The sequence below is a fragment of the Cibotium barometz genome, chromosome 63 (genome assembly GCF_041138505.1).
Source record: "Cibotium barometz isolate CiBa-2024 chromosome 63, ASM4113850v1, whole genome shotgun sequence".
Classification (NCBI taxonomy): Eukaryota; Viridiplantae; Streptophyta; class Polypodiopsida; order Cyatheales; family Cibotiaceae; genus Cibotium; species Cibotium barometz.
This window is the reverse complement of record NC_141108.1, coordinates 4,403,907-4,428,764: the sequence shown is the minus strand read 5'-3', so window position 1 is coordinate 4,428,764 and position 24,858 is coordinate 4,403,907. Positions and strand designations below refer to the sequence as shown.

The 24,858-nt window shown below is 48.5% G+C and overlaps 1 protein-coding gene across 4 annotated transcripts in view; it reads right to left on the bottom strand.

Moving 5' to 3' along the window:
* The window catches only part of LOC147603588 (uncharacterized), a 93,637-nt gene that overhangs the window by 11,064 nt on the left and 57,715 nt on the right, over window positions 1-24,858 (bottom strand). For 2 of the 4 annotated variants that reach the window (XM_086796381.1, XM_086796382.1), the window contains 5 exons: window positions 23,462-24,171; window positions 23,198-23,349; window positions 23,011-23,099; window positions 22,379-22,808; window positions 17,414-17,548 (listed from right to left, as the gene is read on the bottom strand). In XM_086796381.1, coding sequence (XP_086652507.1) covers window positions 17,414-17,548; window positions 22,379-22,808; window positions 23,011-23,099; window positions 23,198-23,349; window positions 23,462-24,165 — 1,510 coding nt within the window. In that variant the 5' untranslated portion in view covers window positions 24,166-24,171. Of the gene's footprint in view, window positions 1-17,413; window positions 17,549-22,378; window positions 22,809-23,010; window positions 23,100-23,197; window positions 23,350-23,461; window positions 24,205-24,858 lie in introns of all 4 variants that reach the window. The other 2 variants (XM_086796384.1, XM_086796383.1) reach the window with 2 other exon arrangements.

The window sequence follows — 24,858 nt, the reverse complement described above, 5'->3', positions numbered from 1 at the left end:
TGATGCAGAGCTATGGCATGCTCGTTTTGGGCATGTAAATTTTCAGAGTTTGATGCTTTTGCAGAAGCATCATATGGTTGATAATATGCCGCCTCTTGAGTCTCCACGAAGACATGTATGTGAGGGGTGTATTTTAGGAAAGATGCAACGAAAACCATTCCCCAAAGATAGAGCTGTTAGAGCTGAAAGTAAATTACAGCTCATACATAGTGATGTATGTGGTCCAATGCGGACACCATCCATAGGGGGGCATCTTTACTTCGTCACATTCATTGATGACTACTCCAGGTTTGCTTGGGCTTACCCCTTGAAAGCAAAAGCAGATGTGTTTACATGCTTTCGACACTTTGTAGCAATGGCTGAAAATATGTGTGGATATAAAGTCCAAACACTCCACTTAGATAGAGGTGGAGAATACATGTCAAATGCATTCATGGATTATATGCTTCAAAAGGGCATCAAACACCAATGTACTGTGTCATATACACCGCAGCAGAATGGTGTAGCTGAAAGGAAAAATAGATCTCTCATGGAGATGGCAAGATGCATGGTGAAAGCACAAAAGTTGCCTCACAAATTTTGGATAGAAGCTATAATGTGTGCAACTCATGTGTTGAACAGGTGTCCAGGAACAGGTGTCCAACAAAAGCTTTGAAAACCATAACACCATTTGAGGCTTGATATAGCCGAAAGCCAACAGTGGATTATATGCGTACATTTGGGTGTTTGGCATATGCACATGTGCCAGAACAACTCCGAACAAAGCTAGATGACAAAGCAATTAAATGCATTTTTGTGGGCTACAACAATGAGAGCAAAGGATACCATCTTTATAATCCAACTACACGAAGGATTTTTGTCAATAGAGATGTGGTATTTGCTGAAAACTCAGAACAGCCCATGTACACCTTGTATAAAAGTAATGATACAGGCATACAAGACATGTTTGATGGACTTTTACCCATTGCAATTAGGGGGGATTCAGATCAGCCAGCCCCAACACAACAAAATCCTCATGTAGAACATGTGGAACAGCCAGCCATTCAGCCCCCTTCTATGGAAGAAGTGGAAGATCTTGTCAGGGAAGAGCAAACAACCATAGAAACAGCCAAGTCAATGCTAAGATGGTTGCTGAAAACTTTGGAAGAAAGCAAACTTGCAACTCCACTCACAGGTAGAACAAGGGCTAGTTCCAACCATGCTTTGAATATACATCGTGGGGAGTCTGCATTAGCAATGGGTGGTCTCTTTGATTCAGAAGAGCCTTCTTCTTATGAAGAAGCACATGAGAATGAGCATTGGTTGCAAGCTATGCAAGCTGAAATTTCTTCTATCATGAAGAACAATACATAGGATCTTGTGGAATTGCCTAAAGGCAAGCATGTCATTGGAACAAAGTGGGTGTACAAAGTCAAAAGAAAGTCTGATGGTACAATTGACAGGTACAAAGCAAGACTTGTGGCTAAAGGCTACTCCCAGAAAAAAGGAATAGATTATGAAGAGACTTTTGCTCCTACTTCGAGAATGACCACAATAAGATCAGTGATTGCATTGGCTGCACATAAAGGATGGAAAGTGCATCAATTGGACATCAAAACTGCATTCTTAAATAGGGATTTACAGGAGGAAGTATATGTAAATCAGCCCATTGGTTTTGTAGTTCCTGGTGAGGAACATAAAGTATGCAGGTTACACAAAGCATTGTATGGGTTAAAGCAAGCTCCAAGAGCTTGGTATGATAAGATACATGCTCATCTAACTAGCCAAGGTTATGAGAATAGTCCAACTGAAAGCACATTGTATGTGAAGAAAACCGATGCCGATATTCTCATAGTCATCTTGTATGTAGATGACATGCTCATTACAGGTACTAGCAAAGCACAAATTTCAGATTTCAAAGCTGATTTGAAAGCTGAATTTGATATGTCAGATTTGGGGCCTTTACACTACTATCTCGGCATACAGTTTATGCATACAGATGATGGCATTGTTATGCAGCAAACTAAGTACATAAAAAGTTTGCTAAAAAGGTTTCACATGGATGAATGTAAGCCCATTTCTACTCCAGTAGAACCAGGTGTACGGCTTACTATGCATGATATTGGAGAGCCTTTTGAGGCCGGCATTTGCAGCCAGGCAGTGGGATGCCTCATTTACTTGTGTAACACGAGGCCAGACATATCTTTTGGGGTGTCTTTGTTAAGCAAATTCATGCACAGCCCAGGCACAAAGCATTGGCAAGCAGTCAAACGCATTTTTCGTTATCTTAAGGGTGCCTTGGATCTTGGTTTGTTCTATCCTAGGGGGGACAGCTTGCAGCTTTATGCATACAGTGATTTAGATTGGACTGGTGATTATGATACCAGGCAATCCACCAATGGGAATTGTTTTCTTCTTGGCAGTTCATGCATATCTTGGTTGAGTAAAAAGCAACCCACTGTTGCCACATCTACTTGTGAAGTTGAGTACAGGAGGGCAGTCTTCACAGCTACAGCAGATTGTGTATGGTTGAGGAGACTATTGGCTGATCTTCGTGAGTGCCAGCAGACACCCACCACCATTCTCACTGATAGCCAGAGTGCTATGGCCGTGGCACGAAATCCAATATTTCATGCACGTACCAAGCACGTTGAGATTCATTATCACTATGTCAGAGAGAGGCTACATGCACGGGAGATCAGTTTATCTTACTGCCCAACACAGTATAATGTTGCAGATCTATTCACAAAGGCTTTACCTCGAGAAAAGTTTGAAGCTTTCCGCAAAGCTTTGGGCTTACTCTCATACAGAGAGTGATTTGCTACCTTGTACAGGTTCACACTTCCACTACAGGGGAGATTTGTAGGCATATGCTCACTTATGGTAGTGCTATGTGTGAACATGGCTTAACCAAGGGCACTTTTTCCCATGTGGTTTTTCCCCTTGGACATCAAGTGTGAAAGGACACTCTAACATATAATATTTTGTACTTCTATATTATATGGGTGTGGCACACATGCAAGGGTTGACTTGCATTTTGTGGATACCACACTTTTGGCTCTCTCTCTCTCTCTCTCTCTCTCTCTCTCTCTCTCTCTCTCTCTTTCCATGATACTCAGAGTTTCATCACACCGATTGGAGATTGAGACTGGCAGAGCAGCACGGATCCCCCGAGAGGAGAGGGTATGCAGATTGTGCAGAGAGGAGGTGGAGAGTGAGGAGCATTATGTATGCAGATGCAGAGCATATACAGCCATCAGAGAGAGATATCCCATTCTATTCAGAGAGCCACGTTCCCTATGCCAGATCTTTGAGGCAGCAAACCAGCACATACTGGGGAGATACATTCTAGACATACAGCGACACAGAGAGACATTATTACAGGCTCAGACAGCTCCAGAGGGGGGGAGACAGACACAGATTACTGCATTTTTTCAGAGATCCATCCCCCTCCCAGCCCCTACACGGCAGGGAATTACTCTCCAGAGAGCAGAGACACTTAGAGCCCGCAGGAGACAGAGGACACCTGGCTTTCGGACACCACGCCTATACCAGAGAGAGATGACAGAGATCAAAGCTCAGTTTCACAGAGAGGGTGCGGAGCGACTAGCTCGCTTCAGAGCACACCCAGGCATGTTCTTCAGGGAGCTGTGGACACCCCCTTCACTGATGTATACCATTTTATACCCCCAGTATGGTACAGGATGGAGCTAGCTAGGTTGCATATCATGATTGTATACTCCATGCATATAGCTTTGCATTTCTCCTAGTAGTAGAGCTCCATCCCCTGCACACCCAGATTCAGCTTTTTTTTGTTCAGTACTTTTTCATTTTGTTGGGATGACAGAGGATACCCCATACAGGTACTCCGATTTGTCTCATAGGCCGAGTTCGGTCTTTTGGAAGACGTTAATAAAATCTTTCTGTCTTTCTTTCTCTCTCTCTCTCTCTCTCTCTCTCTCTCTCTCTCTCTCTCTCTCTCTTTTCTGTGTGTGAGTTTCTCCATCCTGCACCTAACCCTAATGTGCAGGTTTGTGTGTGTGAGTGTGAGAGTCCAACACCCAACAAATCATACCGCATATTCGGTCTTGCAAGACCTCATAGTGAGCTTGGGATGTACTTGAAACCATGTTTCAGGCAAAGAATGAGGCTAGGGCTGCATTTCTCAAGAAAGAGCTTGAGAACTTGGACATGAATGATGGTGATAGTATGGCTGATCATCTTACAAAGATCCAAGATATTCGGGAGCAGCTGCTCAATATTGATGAGGTCATTTCTAAAAAGGAGCTGGTTTCCAGAACACTATCATCTTTGCCAGAAACCTACTTGAACTTTCACACATCGGTCACTCTTTCTATGCGGGGAAACCTAGAACCAATCTTGTTTGAAGAGTTGGTTGGCTTGTTACTACAAGAGGGACAGAATCGGAAGAACAAATCTTCCATCATGCGTGGTAGTGATGGGGCGTTTGTAGTCCAAGACAAGAGCAAGGAAAAAGCCAAACATAGTTTTCAGCCAAAGGCTGATTCAAGACAGCCTTCACAAAAGGCTAAAAATGATGCAAGCAAGCCCAAGAACAAGGGAAAATGTCACTACTACAAGAAGCCAGGTCGATACTTGAATGGATGCAAAAAAAGGCTTGTAAAGGAGAAGAAAAAGGAAAGCGGCGTGGCTGTAGATTCTTCTTCATCACGTGCAAGGAAAGATGATGCATTAGTAAATCTTGTGCAAAATGAGTGGACTTTCCTTACTTGAAGTTATGATACATAATTGGCGCACGTCCCTCATTGTCAATGAAAGACACGACATATGGTACTTTGCAGTGGTGCTTCTAAACACATTACCTCACGGAGGGATTTGTCTAAGAAGCTTATGGCTGCCCCCGAAGGCAAGCGAGTAACATGTGCAAACAATTCTTCTTATCCAGTTCAGGGTGTGAGGTGATCCTCACAACATCAAATGGTGAGGACTTATCTCTTCCACGTGTATTGTATGTGCCAAGGATTAAGAAGAACTTGTTGACCGTCTCCTCTTTTGCTAAAAGAGGATATGCAGTGAACTTTCAGGACGACAGATGCACAGTGAAAGACCATGAAGGTGGCTATGCATGGGTCACTTCCGGCACATTGTACCATGGGTTATATCAGCTTGATAGGTTTGATAGGAGAGAGCATGATGACTGTCGACTTCGCCTGCGAGCTCCGCCTCTCCCCCCCTCCGCTGCTTCTCGCCGTCGCGCCCCCCTCTCCCCCCCGCCAGTCCCCCGCTTTCTCCTCCGTCCTCTCCCCCGCCTCCTTCATTGCGCCCTTCCTCGCCATCTCTCCCCCGCCTTCTGCCTCGCATCCTCCCCCTCCTCCTCCTCCGCCTCCTTCCACGCTGCCTCCCCCGCCATCCCCCCCCCCCCCCCCCCCCCGCTTGCTTCCTTCCCCCGACATCTCTTCCCCCGCCTCTCTACCCCCCTCGCCTCCTTCTCCTCCGCCTCTCTTCTCTCCCCCGCCACCTCTCCCCCCTCCGCCTTCTCCTCCGCTGCGCGTCTCTTCCCCTCCGCCTTCTCCCTCTCCTCCCCTTCCGTCTCGCCCCTCCCCCCACCGCTAGCTCCCCCCCGCCTCAGCTCCCCCCTCCCCCCCCGCCCCGCCCCCGCTATCCTGTAGCCCTCCGCCTCTCCTTCTCCTCGCAGGGCTGTGTCCCTCCCGTTGGTGACCCCGGTTTCTGGCCTTTTCCCTCTGGAGGACTCCATGGAAGCCACTCCGACTACCCCTGCCGATTCCGGTCTCCGTCTGGAGTTCACAGCTGAAGATCTTCAGTTGTTTGTTTCCACAGTATCCGCTCTTGAGGCCTCCTCCTTGGTCTGCAAGATAGTGGGTAGCCGTCCGATGCGGAGAGAGCTTCGCGACCTTCTGCAAGGCAGCCTTGTTGGCGTGCCCGCCAAGATCGTCAGCGTAGATTTTTTGGGACGTGGCTACTACCAGGTGGATTTCGAGTCCCCCCAGGCAGCTCAGATGGTGCTGGCTCGGAGCCCCATTGCCCTCCGCTCATCCCGGGCGTTCCTGGCGCGATGGACTCATGGTTTCGACCCCGCTTCTGACCCGCTAGCAGGCGCGACAGGTTTCCCCGTCACTATCTGCTTTCCTGGACTCCGTAGGGAGTACTTGCCCCTCTTGTCATCCATTGGCAAGGCGTTCGGGCAGGTGGTGGAGACGCCTCAGACAGCGGCTTCAGTGATTGCTTGGGCAGCAAGACTCCCGGCCATTCGTGTCGTGGTTCCGTCATCGGAGTCCCTCCCGAAGACGATCCTCCTCCCTTGTCTTTCTGGAGGACATCTGATACAGCGCGTGGAGTATTCGGGCCTCCCCTTCCAGTGTTACACATGTCGGGAGATGGGCCATCTCGCACGCGCCTGTCCCCGCAAGGGGGTTCATCCTTCACGCTATGCCGCCTCTGGACCCCCTGCAGGAGACCCGAGGGGTGGCCATCCACCTCAGAGACCGGACATCCCTGGCTCGCCACAGCAGGCGCCATCATCTGACGAGCAGGCCCCGGCGGAGGATGCCGCGCAGACCCAGGAGGCTGGCGGATGGCAGGAGGTTCGCCGACGGAAACGCCCGGCCCGCAGGGACCGTCGCAGACGCCAGCAGGCAGCACAGGCAGGCGGACAGGCTAGCGGACAGGCGACTCCGGCTGGCGTACAGGCACCTACCCGCACTTATGCTCCAGTCAGGGATAGGCGGCTAGCAGGTCCCACCCCGATGGACGAGGATTCAGACTCAGTGCCCGTTGAGGCCGCTGGTGGAGCCTCCCACGTGGAGACCCCGCTCCCGCCTCCCCCGCGGGGGGCCCGCCCCCTCCTTGGAGCAGATTCCTGAGGATCCCGGGTCGCACTCTGCGACCCCCGGCTCCCCTTCCCCTCACCCAGAGAGCACTCCTTCCACCCCCCCCTCCCCCCCCCCCAGCCCCCCCCCTCCCGCCTCCCCCGACGGCCCCCCCTGACACCTATCCTCTGGCAGATGCCTCTCCATCCTCTCCTCGCTCTCCCCCCTCCTCGCCGCGAGCCCCCATCCCTCCCTCGGCCTCTCCAGGATACTTCGCCAAACCACCCACTGCCCCGGGGCAGCGCAGCTGGGTAGGCCAGAGTTCAGTCCAGCGGCTGTTCCACCGCCACTCCGGGCCGGTGGAGATGGCGATCCTAGCTTCGCCCGCCACACAGTTCTCTCCAGCCTCCCCTCGGGGGCCCCCGCGAGTGATGGGGCTACCAGTGGATTACGGTTTTTTCAGGTGCCTCCAGCTGGATGCTGGCCCGTTCGAGACACTGGTCGCGCCCTTGCAAGTTTGCGTGGTGTGCCATCCCTCTCGTTCTCCTTCAGTGAAGAGCAGCATGGTGGCCTTCTCCTTTCCTCTCAGTGTTGCCCCAGACACAGCATGGGATTGCAACTCTGTAGAGGAAGTTTTGCGTGATCAGATACTGGAGTTTTCTCACCACTTCAGTGACTTGGGGCTCACGGACCTATTGCAGACCCGATTACACTCAGCCCGCATGAGCTTGTTTGGTATAGGAGATTGGCGGGCGGATCCGGTCCACACCTCAGTTGAGGCGGTGCTACTGATTCTCCTCCATGCCGCCCCGAGGGTGCAACCTACCTTTAGATACATATATGCAGAGGATTGGTCTCACGCCTATGCCCTGGACGACAGGGCGAAGGCGGAGTGGGGCTGGACACAGAGACAGGTCACCCTCTTTTTGGAGAGACTCCGCACCCGGACAGACAGTGACTATTCTCCCTCCAAGCCGGCGCCCAAGACTCACAGAGTGGAGGGCAGATCATCCGGGCCGGCTGAGAGGGGTGAGCCAGTGGCGGCTGCTTCACTTGCCATAGCTCATCCATGAGGATCCTCTCATGGAACATCCAGGGTCTCGGTGGACATCGCTGCTACATTGGTCGGGGCAGACTTCGCCAGGAGATCCAGAGGGCTCTCGTTGGAGGACCCATAGATATCCTTTTCATCCAGGAGCACCACCTTTTTGCCGGGCGTACCCGCACCTGCGGGAAGATCTTGCCAGGCAGGAGTCACACTTTTTGGTCACCAGCATATGGCTCCCAGGGGAACCAGGGTGGAGTATGCATCTCAGTCAGCGAGACGAGCAGCTTCTATCCGAGGTTGTGGACTCTGGCACTCTGGTCCAGGGTCGAGCGCAGTGGATCATCCTTCGGGTTGGGGAAGACCGCATTGGCTTCCTCAACTTCTACGCCCCTAATGGGGCGACCGGGAGAGCCGAGTTCTGGAGCACCATTAGGCAGTCCCTCCCATTGGCAGACCACTGGTGCCTAGGAGGGGATTGCAACATGCTGGAGGATGCAGAGGACAGGATGGGGGGCAGCCAGGAGACCATTCATGGGCCGGAGCTCGCTGCCTGGGAGGAACTAGTGCTGCAGGTGAGAGGCCAAGATCCGTGGACTCTCCCGGAGTTTGGCAGGTTGCAAGGGAGTCTATCTTTCTCACGCTCGGATAGACGGGCCACAGGAGTTAACCTTTCCCGCATCGACAGGTTTTACATTGATGAGTGGGCTTGTGATAGAGGTGGCACTGTGGGCATACTTGCAGGCTCCTCGTTTTCAGACCACTTTCCAGTGCTTCTCCAGATCGAGGACCCTACGAGAGGAGAGCGGGGCCAGAGCGTCCGGATTCCAGATTGTCTCATAGAGGAGCCCGAGATTGCGATCAGAGTTGAGCAGGTCTGGCAGGAGCTGCAGTTCAGGAGAGGATCGGCAGCCAGCGATCTTGCCAGTGGCTTGCAGGAGATCAGTCGGCGGATGCTCAGACAGGCTGCCTTGGACCGTCTGGAGGCCTTCAGAGAGCAGGAGAGGAGCTTGCGGAGGAGTCTAGAGTCCCTCCAGAGACTCGAGGAGAGGGATCCTACGAGCCCTTGGATCTCAGAGCAGATGGAGTCAGCTCGCAATGAGATCAGATCCATCGAGGAGAGGAGGGTGGAGTTCCGATTCCATGCTCGGGCTTCTTTTTGGACACAGGCTGGAGACAGAGTGACTCGAGATTTCTTTGAGGCGACAGGGCCTCGCTTCAGACGAGAGGGTCTCAGGCGTCTTCGGCAGGCTGATGGCCAGGTTGTGGTGGATCCCCCCAGGGTTCGGGCGATAGCCACAGATTTTTACAGGGATCTTCTCTCTGCTGAGCCAGCAGATGACAGGGTGAGACAGGCTCGGGAGGCAGTCTGGAGCTTCACGAGACCGGTTGTGCCGGCCCATTTGCAGCACTCCCTTCTCTCCCCCTTCTCGGATACGAAACTGGAGGAGGCTCTTCAGGCATTACCTCGGGGCAAATGCCCAGGAGAGGACGGTCTCTCAGTGGCTTTCTTCCAGAGGTACTGGGGCCTCTTACATAGAGGGTTTCATTCCAGGAGATTATGGAGTCGGGAGTCATGCCGGACAGCATGGCAGAGGGGTTGATTCACTTGATCCCCAAAGAGGGAGGAGACAGACTGGAGATTAGACAGTGGAGACCGATCACCTTGCTAGGCACGGCCTACAAGGTCCTAGCTAAGGCGATCAGCAGGCGGCTTCAGCCTCACCTTCCGGACATCATCCACTCCACGCAGACAAGCTTCATCCAGGATAGGAGCATTCTGGATAACATCTTCTCTTTCTGGGAGGCTACGGCTTTGGCTAGATTTCGGCAAGAGGATCTGGCAGTGCTCCTTCTCGACTTCGAGAAGGCATATGATCGGGTGGACTGGGCCTTCTTGGAAGGCACTATGGAGAGGATGGGCTTCCCCCCTCAGTGGATCCGTGGGGTCTCTGCACTCTACACATCGGCTCATAGCCAGGTGCTGATACAGGGCGTGCGCGGAGAGAGGTTCCAGCTCTCGCGCTCGGTGCGACAGGGGTGCCCCTTGGCGCCCTTTCTTTTTCTTTTTGTGGCGGAGGCCATGAGCACTTTTTTGACGGCACAGGATACAAGTTTGCGGGGCCTCCAGCTTCCCATCCGCACCTTGGAGGAGCTCCTAGACTCGGAGTTTGCGGATGACACTGCTGTCTATCTTCAGGGAGGTGAGGAGAACCTCCGCCGCTTTGCCTCAGCCATGGACAGGTTTTGCAGAGCTTTGGGCGCTTTGATCAACTGGCACAAGTTGTGTGGGTTGTGGGTCAGTTCTATGCCCCCCCCCCGACTTGGAGGCCAGTTGATGGTTTGCAGTGGCTGCCCCCCGGCACTACAGTGCGTTATTTGGGATGCTATGTGGGCATTGACATATCTCCGGAGCAGCAGATAGCCCCCCTTCTTCTGAGCATTCGGAAGAAGCTTCTGTATTGGAGTACCGCTCGTTTATCTCTGGCTGGCCGAGTAGTTGTGGCCAACCAGGTTCTGCTTGCTACCGTGTGGTACATCACTTCTTGCTGGGCCTTCTCTCGGGCGTGCATTGGCCAGGTGCAGAGGCTCATCAGGAACTTTCTTTGGTCCGGTGGCGACGGGCGGCCCGCCAGGGCCAAGGTGGCATGGGCTGTGATCACTCAGCCGAGGGAGAGAGGCGGCCTGGGCATTGTTGATCCTATTTGCCAAAGCCGAGCTTTGCTTGGCAAGTTGGTAGTTCGTGGCCTCCTGCCAGGCGCTGAGCCGTGGAAGGAGTTTCTTGTTTCCAGGATGCTCAGCCGCACTCCTTCTCTTAGCGACCCCTAGACCCCCAGCATCAGGTGGATCTTTACAGAGCAGCGATCCAGAGCAGTGGGCCTTGGCTTCGAGGAGCGTTTTGCAGCTAGCCTTCTGAGGGCCTGGGCGCATCTGAGGCCGTCACTCTTCTAGACTCCCCCGGGCACCGATGAGGAGTGCCTGAGGCAGCCATTGATCTGGAACCCCTTGATTCGACTTCCCAGTGGCCATATGGTTGGATCGCGGTCTCACGTGTCGTGGGGCCCGTTGAGCTCCGGCCCAGCCCAGTCCCTAGACGACTGGATATGTTTTCAGCAGCTGCCTCTAGAGGATCAGGAGAGGAGACTCAGTGGGATGAGGGGCAGAGAGTTGATGAGACAGGACATTGAGGCGGCCATCCCCCGGGAGTGGCGGACCCCAGTACAGGACCCTCCACCTCCACAGTGGATGGGTGTCTTTACTCGGCATGAGATCCTTCTAGCGGTCTGCGGCACAGCGGAGAGAGTCGCCCCACTCACTTTCGAGGTGGGAGAGGGTGGCCAGCTTCAGAGGACACGACTAGATTTGGATGGGCTCCAGGGTTGTATTCTTCAGAGGGTGCGGGTGGTCGGCTTTCATCAGAGACAATGGCATGTAGACCCCTCACCGGCCTCGATAGGGGAGGACTGTTCTTGGAGATTATGGGCTTGGGACAGCAGGCCTCTTATTCGCCTTCAGTGGGATCCAGGTGAGTGGTTTTGGCGAGATCCCTACTCGGCCCCTACCAGCCCAGGCATCCCCTTTTTTCAGTACACAGCGAGGCTGGGGCGGCGGATTCAGAGGCACAGGATAGCGAGCACCCCGGCGGCGGCCGAGCATTGGCGGCGACAGGGGCTCTCCCCTGCCTTTCTTAGGGACTTCTGGCAGCGCCTTTGGGCCAGCTTCCGGCCCCGGAAGGTGACGCTTTTTCTCTGGCTCACAGCGCATAGAGGACTGGCTGTGGGGCTTGGCTAGCTTTTGGCAGACACCCAGCGTCCTGCCCTTGGTGCGGCCATGCACAGGAGTCGCAGCGGCACTACTTATGGGATTGCCCACAGGCACAGCAGGTCTGGCAGCGCGCTCTCAGGATGGTTTTTGCAGGCTCACCAGGTGAGATGCTGGTGACGTGGGGTGCGGTGGCTTGGGCCACGGACAGCGGCCCGGCCCTTGGATATGAGGACGTCCCTGGCAGTGCGACCATCCAGGTCTCTGACAGGGCGATGGCGGTGGTTCCGACGCCAGACTTCTCTTCGACAGCCCCTCAGGAGGGGGTCGAGCACAGATGGGAGATGATCAGCAGCATGACGGCTTGGCACATATGGAGAGCCCGATGCAGGGAGGCCATTGACCGCCAGGCGACTCCACCGGCGGAGGTCATACAGGCCCTCTGGGTGGACATCATTCACACCTTGAGAGGACACTGGGGGAAACTCCAGGGCGACTCGGATCGCATGAGAGGGCGCCGCAAGGCTTTCCTCTGCACTTGGCAGCCTGGCCCTTTCCTCACCGCGAGGGGCGAGGATGTCACTTGGCACTATAGGCCTCCAGTTTGGCTTTTCTCACCTCCCACATGTACTACTAGGTAGCCCCCCCCAGAGAGCGGCCAGCCACGGGGGTGGAGCTCAGGTGTTCACTGTGTTTTTATCCCTCCTTGCGAGGTGAGCTTTGTAGCCTTATGGCGTTTTCTCATTAACTAATAGAAGGATCGTTTTTCCGGAGAAAAAAAAAAAGGAGAGAGCATGATGCTCATGTGGTTACCACTCTTATACCTATCATGCATGAGGTACAATTGTGGCATGCCAGATTTGGGCATGTAAATTATGGGAGTTTGATGCTATTGCAAAGGCATAAAATGGTACAGGATATGTCTCCTTCCCCGCAATACTTGCATGCCCATAGCCGAGTACCTGACCCTTGCTGAGAAGGGGTGTTAACAACCCTCAGGACATTGGTGTGGATTGCCCAGTTTGGGTTAGTCTTGTGCGGCATGATGAAGTCTAGGCGGGAGAGAGAGCGAGGAAATTTGCTCTGCAAAGTTTTGCAGGTACACACAAGACACTCGATTTTGCAAGTACACACAAAATGCCCAAAATTTGGTCGCTTATCTACAGTCGCCTGATCGCCACACGCGCCCCTCGCCACACGCCACATATTTTTTTTTTTTTAATGATTGCGTACGGATCCATACAGTACGGTACCGTACCATACTGTACGGATCCGTACGTGCGTACGGCAGCAACCTTGCTGCATGTGCACTTTGTTATGAACAAATCTCCTAGTCATGAAACAAGTACAGCACTAACATTTCCGGGCACAAGTCTGACAGTACGCAATAGAGATCCCATGCACTTGGATCCACACACTAGCCACTAACGGTCGCAAAGAATTGGGATCCCAGACACTCGAATCCACACACTAACCACAAGCGGACACAAGAAATTGAAAAGGACCATTTAGGTGGCCAAATGGTGACAAAACACCAGATCCAGGAAGAGATTGTCACTTCTACAGTGATGTCATCAGGAGCAATGCTCTCTATGCGGACCAGTTGCAAACAATGTTCCATGATTTTATGCTTCTCATAAAGCAACAAGGAGATCCATTGCTCAAGTAAAAAGCCATGATCCAGGCCCTAGAGAAGCAATGACCTCTCTCCCCTTCCCCCATTCCTTCTCACCCCTCACACTAGTTCTCACCCAAATCCCTACCTCAACTAACTCCACTGAGGAGCTAATGCTTCAAGCCCATTCTCCGCTTGAATTGCAGATATGGGAGCCTAAGCTTCAGATGCAAGCGGACCATGAAGAAACATCTCGTGCCACCTTGTGCAAGAGGACCAAAGACGACACGTGGAACACGAGTAATTCCTTACAGCTCTCAATGCAAGGATGATACAGGCAACCTCCTCAACTCATCTTCACGAGGAGGTTAATTTCAAAAAAGGATAATGGTAAACTCAACCCCATGGCTTTGTATTCTTAATTTAACAGTTTGAAGCTTATTTTGTTGTGGTTAGAGGCACAAGTCAGCACAACCAACCTAAGAGATGGCGGACACAGAAGCTAATAAGTGCAGGAGGAGCTGGAAGGGGCTGATTTTGCAACACAGTAGCTTTTTGTTGATTTTCACAGATGTAGGTAGACATTTTTTCGAAAAAAGAGCTCTTTGGATAAAATCGTCCTGATAACAAGGTGGGAGGGAAAGAAGCGTGTTTCGTTTGAAAGAAATAATTCTGAAACATTTCATTTCATAAAAAATGAATGAAACGCGTTTCTTTGCAACTATGGATGCCAATGGTCATATCTATACATTAGGTGCAAGACTTAGGGTGGTAACTGGCCTATGTGAGCCCTTGTCCAGGACAGATCAGCAGAGAGCGTAATGATCAGGTGTACAAGTCCGTACATGGTCATGGTCACGTGTGCATGTCCCACACATGAAGCTGGTGCATGTCCCACACGTCTTTGGAATGATGTAGAGGTGTACCGCGCATTTATTAGGCTTCCAGCTGGATGCACGAGCACCAGTAGACAGGACTCAGTTGATTGGTGTGTGTGAACCCATACTAATATGGTACCTAGCCACACCAGACACAGGCTTCAAGCTTTAGGTGGCCAGGTATGGAAGGCCTCAGTTAGCCAGCCCTAAAAGCCCCCAATCGGCCAACATGTAAAAAGTGCTTGCATAAACACCAAAATCATCTTGTCATGGGCATATAGGCCAGCATGCTTCGACCTAGCCAAACAGCATGGGTTTGTCCTCTTCGACAGGCCGACAACATAACTCATGGCCTACTAGCATATATGTATCATATATAAGCAGCCCTTCAGACCCAAGCATAAATCATCTCGTATTTTGCAAGTGCTGAAGTCCAAGGGCTTAGACACCCAAGAAAGGGCTAAAGGCAATTATGCATGTTACAAACGGAGTCTCCGACTCTTCTTCATGTTTTCAAGGCTCTCCTTCAGAGTTAATACCTTTTTTTTCCGAAAAAAAAGATCCTTCTATTAGTTATATGAAAAAACCAGCCAACATGCTGAATTATATGCTCAAAACCTCCAAAAGAGGAAAAACACTCGGGAGGGTAGTGCCCTCCATGGCTGGCCGCTTTGGGAGGGAACTACCTCATACTAGAAATTGAGGGGGTGGAGGGGGAAAGCCGAACTTGTGGCATGCAATGCCAAGTGAGGGAATCGACGGTGTCCAAGTGGAAGGTTCCCTGCTGCCAAATGCATAGGAAGGCCTCTCAACGTTTCCACATGTGGTCCAAATCTCCCTCTTGCTTCCCCCACTAGCCGTGGAGGGTATGAATGATATACTCTACAATGACCTTTGACCTCCTTTATATAGGGACCGAGCTACATGGAAGATGGTGGACCTTCAGCAAGGGCACTGCACTATCAACGGAGACAGCTAGCTAAAGATGGTGTTTGTAGGACGAATGCAGGGGAGAGGGTGAGCTTGAGCTCCTTGCAAGCAAACACACACACACACACACGAGTAGACAAGCACATGAGAGATGGATGGCTGAATTTTCTTCTGTTCGCTTCTCTTCTCATCTACAACCATAACATAAAGATAAGTGTACATACTAATAGGGAAAGCACTCTACTACTAAAACATACAAGGTTGATCCATATAGGGGCAATGTCCTGGGCCATAGTTGCATCAATACAGCTTTTTGTACATATTTAACCAAATTGCTGACCGTTTGCCGTTATGAACCTATACCCATGAAATACATGTTTTGTCCAATAGAATATTATTTCTGCCGAATAATTTGCATGATTACCAACCATATCATGCATATTTAAATTTTAATATTCTCGTATTCATACACTTGAAATTCTCCAGTATTGAATATGTTCAGCAGTATTGATGACTATACTTTGGGAGCCTATAGGGCTCTCAAAACTGCCCAAATCGGACCATATTCTGCCCCTCGTCTTGCCTGAGAGGTGGCTGATGCTGAGATCCATGAACATGTGGCATCACAGATGTGATGCACATGACACAGCCATATGTTCACATAAATCGGCAGTAAACTTGAATAAGATTCTCAGTCCTTTTTGCTATGCAAAGTTTCTTAAAGAAAAACTGCTAAATTATGCATGCCACAACCTTTGAATCACACTTGTCTTTTCACACATGGCATGGAAGCCTGAGGTCAACATATGCTGCCGAGAAGCAGATCAATCATGGCAACTCCAATCAGCACACGAGAAGCCATACCAAAGACAAGGAACTCTCACATGGAAGGTGACATGGCTCCTTTGATTCAGTAAGGAGTCCAAATTCCATATCATGCATGCACTTGATTATGTAATGAAGGCTCACTTTCCCTGGAGTGTAAGAGATATGGTTTTGCAGGAAGGCAAAACTTCTTGTCTAGGAGACAGCAAGATAACAAAACCAAACAATGGAGAAAAGAAAGAACGAAAGAAAGTTATATTAAACGTCTCCAAAAGACCCAATGCCTCTATGAGACCAAAGTGATACAAAGCTATCCATGGTATTTTTCATTATGGAAGAGGGACATGTTCTCAGCAGTGGGCAAGGCAATAGGTTTCCAATAGTGGAGCTCACCGGGAGGATAATAAGATTAGTACACTGCTTTTGTTAAGATCGCAGATAGTCGTTGTATGCAAGACTCGAGTGTAGAGCCCTTTAAACATGTCAAGTCAGGTCTGATTTATGTTGTTGGTCTGAACTATGAAGCATGAATTTGATTCATCTCCATGGGAATTGCTTGAATTACAATGCTAAAGCTTCTTATTTTAAGCATGGAGGGGATTGACCATTGCTTAGAGTGCACTTTTAATTATTTCATCTATTCTTTTTTTAAATAGGGGATATGTTTATTACTTTGCAAAGCGAGGTGGGATTAATTTTAAATGAATTCAAAGTTAACAGTCTAAGTGGTTAGATTAATTAAAACGTAAAAATGAACCTTTCAACTGACCCTTTCAAGCATTAAACAACAAAAAGAAGCACAAACTTTTGTGGCACACGTCAATAGAGAAGAACAGAGAGAGCTGATCGTGGAGGCCATCTTCACAAGCGTGAGGCGAACAGCCAGTTGAACAGTTTTCTAAAGCTGTCAACAACCCACCATACCCCACACATGCAAGACTGCAAGCACAATTCCAGACTGCTCCTGAAGTGAACAAGCTGTACAGGGGGCTGCATGGAGAACTTGAAGCTTCTGATATGGCTAATTGTACAATCAGCACTCCCACACAGGGCTTGGACTGCAAGTGGAGGCAGTGTTCTAGGTCAGGAATGGAGCACCTCTACCACAAAAACAAGACCTTCAATTTTCCCAGTATTGGTTTGCAGATCATGCTTGACACACTCCAGTGTGGCAACAAGAATCCTTGCCAAGCATGCAAAAAAGCAGTGCAATAAATGGCTTTTGAATGTAAGTTCACCTGAAGGGATCATTCCATCTCTAGTTGCTAGAGAGTACCAAGAACTCACAGCCTAGCATACAAATTGTGCATCATGCAAACTAATTTTACTAGCGCTTTATGTGAGATCCATGAATGATTATTTGAATGTTTTTACATATTTCAAAGTAATTAAGTGGTTAATTATGATCTTCAACAAAATGAAGTTCCTCCAGAATCAGAAAGTGGAAGATTAACCCCCACATCTACTCTTGTGACCACTTTACAGTTAACAGCAAAAAATTAGCTATCAGCATCATTCAATAAACTGGAGCACCACATACTCTAGCAGCAAATACAGACAAAAACATTACCATAGTAGTGACTGGGTCCAGACTTTGTATCCATCATTACTTTTGCATGTAGAATCACCCCATATGGATGAAATAAACTTGCCAGGTCACGGTCAGTAATTCCTTCAGATAGTCCAAGAACTGAAAGATTTATCCCTGAGAACAACGAGAAATCATAACAGACTATGTAAAATCTCTCTCTCTCTCTCTCTCTCTCTCTCTCTCTCTCTCTCTCTCTCTCTCTCAGGATTACCTAGGGATTAGTGTTAGTTTTTTTTGTTATATAGTTTTTTTTTCCATGATGGGATTCCATGGACACACTGTACACCTTTTGTCTCACACACCCGTTCGTTCTTTTGCAAGACGTTAATATATATCTTCTTCTTCTTCTCCTCTCTCTCTCTCTCTCTCTCTCTCTCTCTCTCTCTCTCTCTCTTTCCATGATACTCAGGACATGGATTTGTTGTATACAGATTTGTCTCATAGGCCAATCTGGCCTTCCGTAGACATTAATATATCTTTTCTTTTCTTTCTTTCTCTCTCACACACACAGGTTAGTGCCCTATCTACTATGAGATCAGAGGGAGATTTCACTGTCTATTCAGAGATGGCTTTGGACCCTTATCCCGGATCATGGCGTACCCAGATTAGAGGTGTCTTGGACTCTTCTGTTGGAGCTCAACCAACACAGAGAGTCACTACTCAAAGATCCTCGCCCCCAACAGCCCTCCTCTCACCTTACCATCACCATTTTTTTCTAGCCAAGAGGGGTGGATAAGGAGGCACCAGAGCCCACCACAGTGGCTACAAGAACCTATACCACAATGCCCCCTCACAACAGGCCCATGGGAGTCATATTAGATCAGGCACGCACACTCCAAGGAGCTAGACGCCCTCGTCCCGTCGGACCCCAACCACCCCCAGCTCATCAACCCCGGATTCAAGAGATTCTAGCCTGCCATCGAGCAGCGTCATCCTCACACCAAACTATCGACATCTCTAGCCTTCTTGTATCACCCATGATGGACATCCTGGATGGGCCCTTGCCTCACATACACAATTGATTGACAATTTTTATTCAACTCTCCCATATCCCATCACTTATTGTACCCTATACCTGGCATAGTAGCTTTTCATCCTATCTAATCTCAGAGTCTAAGATCTTAGCTTTCAATTTTCAGTTTTAGTTTACTATTTCTTTTTCTTATTTCATCCATGACGAGATTTCATGGACACTATGTACACATCATTTTGGTCTCATAGATCCTTTGGGTATTTTGAAGACGTTAATATAACTCTCTCTCTCTCTCTCTCTCTCTCTCTCTCAGGTTGTAGCCAGACACTCTTTCACATAAAGAGGAGATGAGCTTGACTTGGTCAGATCGTATGTATATCTAGGGATCACTTTCACCCACCCACTTTTTATGCACGTGGATACCCAAGCACAATTGGCGCCAAGATATGTTGCCCTTGTGGAGAGACAATGTTTTCAAGCCCATTTCCAAGATCCTCGTACAAAATGCTGGCTATTTGATATTTTGGTCCACCCAGTGGTACAGTATGGGGGGTCTTTCTAGGGACAAGACCTGCGAGAGGAGGATTGGCCGAGAGAGGAGACTGTAGGTTATGATGCTCTCATGCATGATCAAGAGTAAGCCATCAATGCCACATTGGCCGAGTTCAGATCATCCCCTCTTCTCAAAGATGCCATGTTCCAAGCCGTCACATACATTCAACACATCTACACACTACATATAGATCACCTCCCATGCGTGGCCTTGGAATCCTCTAGACATCTGGCAGAGGAGGGTCGCAGCAGTCAATATGCACGCACCACCACTTGGTGGTTTGAGTCACATGGCTTTCAGATGTACCACCTCCTCCCTTTGAAAACAGCGGACTCCCCTTACCTTGATCTCTCAAGGCAGGAGATCAACCACATTATCCATCTAAAATCTGAGAAGACCTCGTACATACCAGCGTTCTCCAAAGCTTCAATCCTGCAAAGAGCATTCCTTAAGGGTCATGCGGGATGGTTTTATTGAGAGGCCTAGATATCTCCACAAACAAATCTCCCACACCATGAGGATCCCTTCCATGATCTCTCACAGCATGTGACACACCTAACAGTATGCAAGGCAGAGCCAAACATCGCATACCAGCCGACACACAATCAAACAACGCAAGTGACACATGGCACTGCCACATGGTAGTGATGATGTGGCACTAGTGAAGTGGCAGCATATTCTTCTGCTTTCCTCAATGTTGGACTTCGCAGAGCGTTTCTCTGTAGGTGAAGTGCTAGCCAAGAGTGTACATAGGTCACAAGGCTTCGATTTGACGTCTTTATTCTCATCCACATCTTGCACTTGAATTTCAATTGTATTACTTCTTTCTTGTACATAATACAAAGTAGTTTAGGACTCTTGTGTGTGTTTTCTTGTATTTTACCAAGGATAAAGAACTCCACTTGGGTCATAACAAAGAAAAACCACGTCGCCTTCTTCAAACTCGCGGCTCAGCCTTTTTGGATCTGCAATGCTTCTGTCTGCCTTGAGCAACTTTGATATCTTCTCTTATAGATTGCATTTGATTGTCCATCTCATCAAGCATCTGCTTCAAAATCTCTACCTTGATTAGAGGGTCAGACCAAATTAAGGGTGTAAGGCAACTTGACTATACAGAGCTTTGAAAGGACTCATACTAACACTTCAATGATAAGAAGCATTATAGGCGAATTCTACGAAATGTAGGTAGTTCAACCATCTTTTTGGCTCACATCCACAAAAAGCTCTAAGGGTGTCTTTGATAACTTGATTAGCCCTTCCAGTTTGACCATCGGACTCAAGATGATACGTTGTGCTAAGATCAAGGAAAGTGTTCCAACTATTTCAAAGAATGATGTCCAAAATCAAGAAGTAAATTTCTCATCTCTATCGCTCACAATCCTGTGAGGTAATCCATGTAAACGAAAGAGATCTCACAAGAGTATTCTGGCAATATCTGAGGCACTGTGTAGGGTCTCTTTACCGGTATAAGATGTGCAACCTTGGTAAGTCTGTCAACCACTACAAATATGTAATCATATCCGGAACTAGAAGGCAACCTGGTGAAAAAATCCATACTAATGCACTCCCATTTCATCGTTGGAATATCCAAAGGATGTAATTTCCTAGGTAACTTGACTCTTTTAGCTTTAATCTTTTGACAAATAAGGCATTGACAGGCATGATTCAGTATATCTTTTTTTTATTCTTGGCCAAAAGAAGCATTTCTTGACTAAGGTAAAGGTCTTCACATAACTAGGATGTCCTGCAAATTGCAATTGGGCTATCATGGGCCTCAGCAGAAGCAGGCTGTGATGAAAAAGGACTGATTTTACCCTCTTCTGCTAGATTTTCACCATGGCCTGCAGGGAGCTTTTTGAATGATTATCTATCACTTCACTTCTCCTTTGAAGTCAACCTCATTATTGTAGAGGTGCCCAAACACCTTGATTTTTTATAATTTGAGAACTTGGGAAAAGAGGGAAAACACTGGATTAATGACTAACTAGGATGCTAATGATTTAACTAACTAAAGTTATCCTAGGATGCATAGATGATCAAGGGATGATGGTTGACTCTAATACAAAGTTGAATTTATGGCTACCCGGTGCCTAGAGAGGAGTAGGGTGTGTAGAAATGGATTAATATCAGCATGCTGACAAAAAGAAATGCAAGAATTGAATTAAGGCAAATGACAACGCTATGGCATAATGACAAGATGAAAGATTAGACAAAAACTCATGCATGATTGCATTAGATAGAGGCCTTTATATAGGCTTGAGTACATCTCCATTAGCCACTAATTGTGACTCATCTACTTGATTAAGTCATCCCCTAATCCTGCCTAAATTTGAGGACCATCTTCCTTGATGTGGGCACCCACTTGGAGCTTCTTCTCACCTAATCTAGGCGCCTTTTTTGGGCACCCTTTGAGCTGGACTTTCCACATTCTCCTTCACATTTGTACCTCTTTTGGGCCTTTGAACCTTACTAATATGACTTGTACATCTGTTACTTCATTTGAGGGTCACACAACACTCCCCCTTGCTCCTAACATTCACGCGACATCACTTGCTATTTCAACATTACTAAGCCAGGGGGCAAACACCATTAACTTTGGGCTGTCCCAACAGCAATATGAGGATTACAAAGTGAAAGATGTTTTAAATATGGCAGCGAAGATCATGTGGTTGCCAAAAGCCCAAAGAATCCCAGGAATGCAGAGGCAAATTTGGGAAAGCCTCATGTTAATGTGGTGCCTAATGTACAAGGCAATACAAGGCATGAGCCCATAGCAGAGTGTCTCTGCCATTCCCAGCAGGTCAAAAGCCCGCACCACCACATCTCAATAGTGCCAGAGCCGCTTCCGAATTGCCACTGATAGCCCACAAATAGTTTGCCGAACAGAGTTGGGCAGCACAGGTGGGTGGTAAAATAAAACCTTTTCTTTAGGTTTTTCTAAATAATCTTGAGAGAAAGTTCACATGGGCATACTTGAAAGACCAATTATGTGAAGCCCTGCCAATGATCAAATGGGGTGTATTTTCCTGTGTCTCACGACAAGGCAATCATGCAATTATCACTCACCGCAACAAATCTGATAAAATTGGCATTCTCAAACAACCGAACAAACTTAGAGACACAAAGGTACGGATAACAGAAAAACCTAATCATCCAGTGTGAAGACCGCAACACTTTTCCTGCATGAGATACAGAGGCTCATGGGCAAAGGAGGCGAGATGACCATCAGCAAAGGAGCAAAAGGTCCTTGAGTTCTAGGGCATGACATTACAGTGATCACGTCAAGTCTCAACAAGGATTTCTTGTTTCAAAAAAACTACACAGGAAAAAACCACTCATAATGTTTTTGGCACCAGTGGCATACTGCATTCAAGAGCAGCACTATTTTGCATGTATAATGAGCAAATGTTAGGCTCACCACTATTGGCCTGCTGTGCCTGAAGTTGTGCACCTTGCTGTATCGCAGCTGGTGAAATAGGCTGCTGGGCTGGCTGCTGTTGTTGCAGTGCTGGCTTTTGCTGCTGCTGTAGTGTAGCAAGTTCTGGATTTAGATCTTGTGCAGCTGGACCATGAGCTTGTTGAATCTGCCTCTGATGCAATGCATAAGCATCGACACCCGCAATAGAAGTTGGCTTATCCCACTGTGTAGCACCAGTGGCCACATTGTAATAAAAGGACCTTCCGTTGGGTGCAGCATGCTTGCTCCACTCTCCTGTTGGATCAGAATTAGCAGCAGTAGGCTTAGGCAGACGACCCTCTGAAGCTTCCATCCCAGCCCCATACTTTGCAGCATCGGCAGCTGATTTGTTTTCAGAACTAATAGCACCTTGACCACCTTTTAAAGGATCCTGCAATGAGGATTAGAGAAGAGGTTAGCAGGGTACAGAGTTAGTTCTAAAAAGTGTGACGGTACCTGGCAAAGTAGGGCTTGTCAATCGCAAAACCTGCTGACTCCATACAAAAAAGCATGGCCATGACTTGTAATTGAATAGCTTAGCTAAAAGGTAGACCACTGTTCCCTGAAATATCACAAAACAACAAATCCAATACCTGTGGAGTACTGTAATTATTTTCATAAGCACCCACTGGTTGTGCAGACTTGTGCAAAGCTGGAGCAGCACCAGTGCCGCCACTTGATGCTATAGAACAAAATGTCCCAACATTTTTATAAAAAAAACATACATCTTGGCAAGCAAGCATACAGACCAAGTGACATAGAACAGTGTGAAACCCATACCTGATGTATAAGCATGCTGTCTTCTCTCTGTATTGGTTAACTCAGCACGCAATCTCTCTATTTCTCTTGCCATTGTGAAGGCATTCTTCTCCATTGCCTGTTGTTGCTCCAAATGCTCAAGGTTCAATTTTTTCTGCAGCTCAAAATCCATTCTGCTCAAGCAAAACCAGCAGCACAGCATTACGTTTACTAGTGGCACATTCTTGGAAACAGGAGCTGAAACACATCTCCTTTAGGCAAGACTCCTTCAATAGGCTGGCTTACCTGGCTTGCTGATGTCTCTGACGCAACTCATCAACTTCCCTCTTGAGAAAAGCCATCTCCTGATCTTTCACTGGAAGCTTTTTTACCTCACCTGACAAATGCTCAACACGTGCAGCAAGCTCATCTCTCTCAAACCGAAGCTTCTCAAAATCACCTTTCAAAGACTCTGTTGCTTTTAGTTCTGCTTCCATGCGTGTGGCCCTCTCAAAGGTTGCTCTAATATGTTGGTCTTTTTCTGCACGAAAAGCATTCATCGCTTCCTGTAGCCTGTTTACCTCCTCCTTTGAATCTGCAAGTTCCTGTCTCAAAGCTACTTGTGTGATGGTAAAGCGTTGCTCCTTCTCAGTGTCAGTCGCTGTCCTACTTTGCTGCGAACGCATTATTTCTTGCTGTGCAGCAGCAAGTTCTTGCCTTAGAGCTACGTGAGTCACTGCAAGGCGTTGGTTCTCACCAAGCAGCCTCTGTATTTCAGCATGTTGGGCGGCTAACTTCTGCTCAATTCCTATTGGTGGAGTTTGAAGCCCATGAGGACCCATAATAGACGGTGGAATCTCAGGATCCAATCTACTTGAGGGTGGGCGTGCAGGCCCTGGTATAGGTGGTGGATCTGGAGATGCTGCACGTCTGGAACCTTCCTTTGCGTGGTGACCATCTCTTGATTGTGGGCCCTCGTTCAAAAAATGTCTAGGTCCTCTTCCAGCCATTCGGACCTGACAAGAAAAACGTTTGTAGCTGAAAAGCAACTGTAAATGTTCTTAAGAATCTGCTGAAGGTTGAACTGTAAGGTATCAACTAAACAACAAACTGCCTCAAGGCAATGAAAGAGACTAAAAAGTGGTGATGTACAATTTGAGGCAAATTGAAAGTCTTATCATGGTGAACACAAACAAGACCCATTCAGGAACCTACCAATGTAACAAAAACCTCATCATATGTTTAATATTGCATACTCACAAAAGCAATACGATTGCGTTCATTAGATGATGATAGAAGGCCCATTGATTGCACAAGCTCTGATTCTTTGTGTCTTATCTCAAAGACCTTGACTCTATTTCTAGCAACTACAGGTACCCGAGGCTTGCTCTGGGGTCCTCGAGACAGCTAGCACTCGAGCGCCATTCTAGAGTATGGTATGCCTTAGTTTCCACTTGGTTCTCAGTATATAGGCTCCGCATGGACCACCTACCACCCCTTCAGTACAGTATGGACTCCCCTTTTCTCCGGCTCTCTCAGGAGCACACCAACCGGGTTATCCGGTTAGATCTTCTCAAAGACCTTGATTCTATTTCTAGCAACTACAAGTACCCGAGGCTTGTTCTGGAGTCCTTGAGACAGCAAGCACTCGAGCGCCATTCTAGAGTATGGTATGCCTTAGTTTCCACTTGGTTCTCAATATA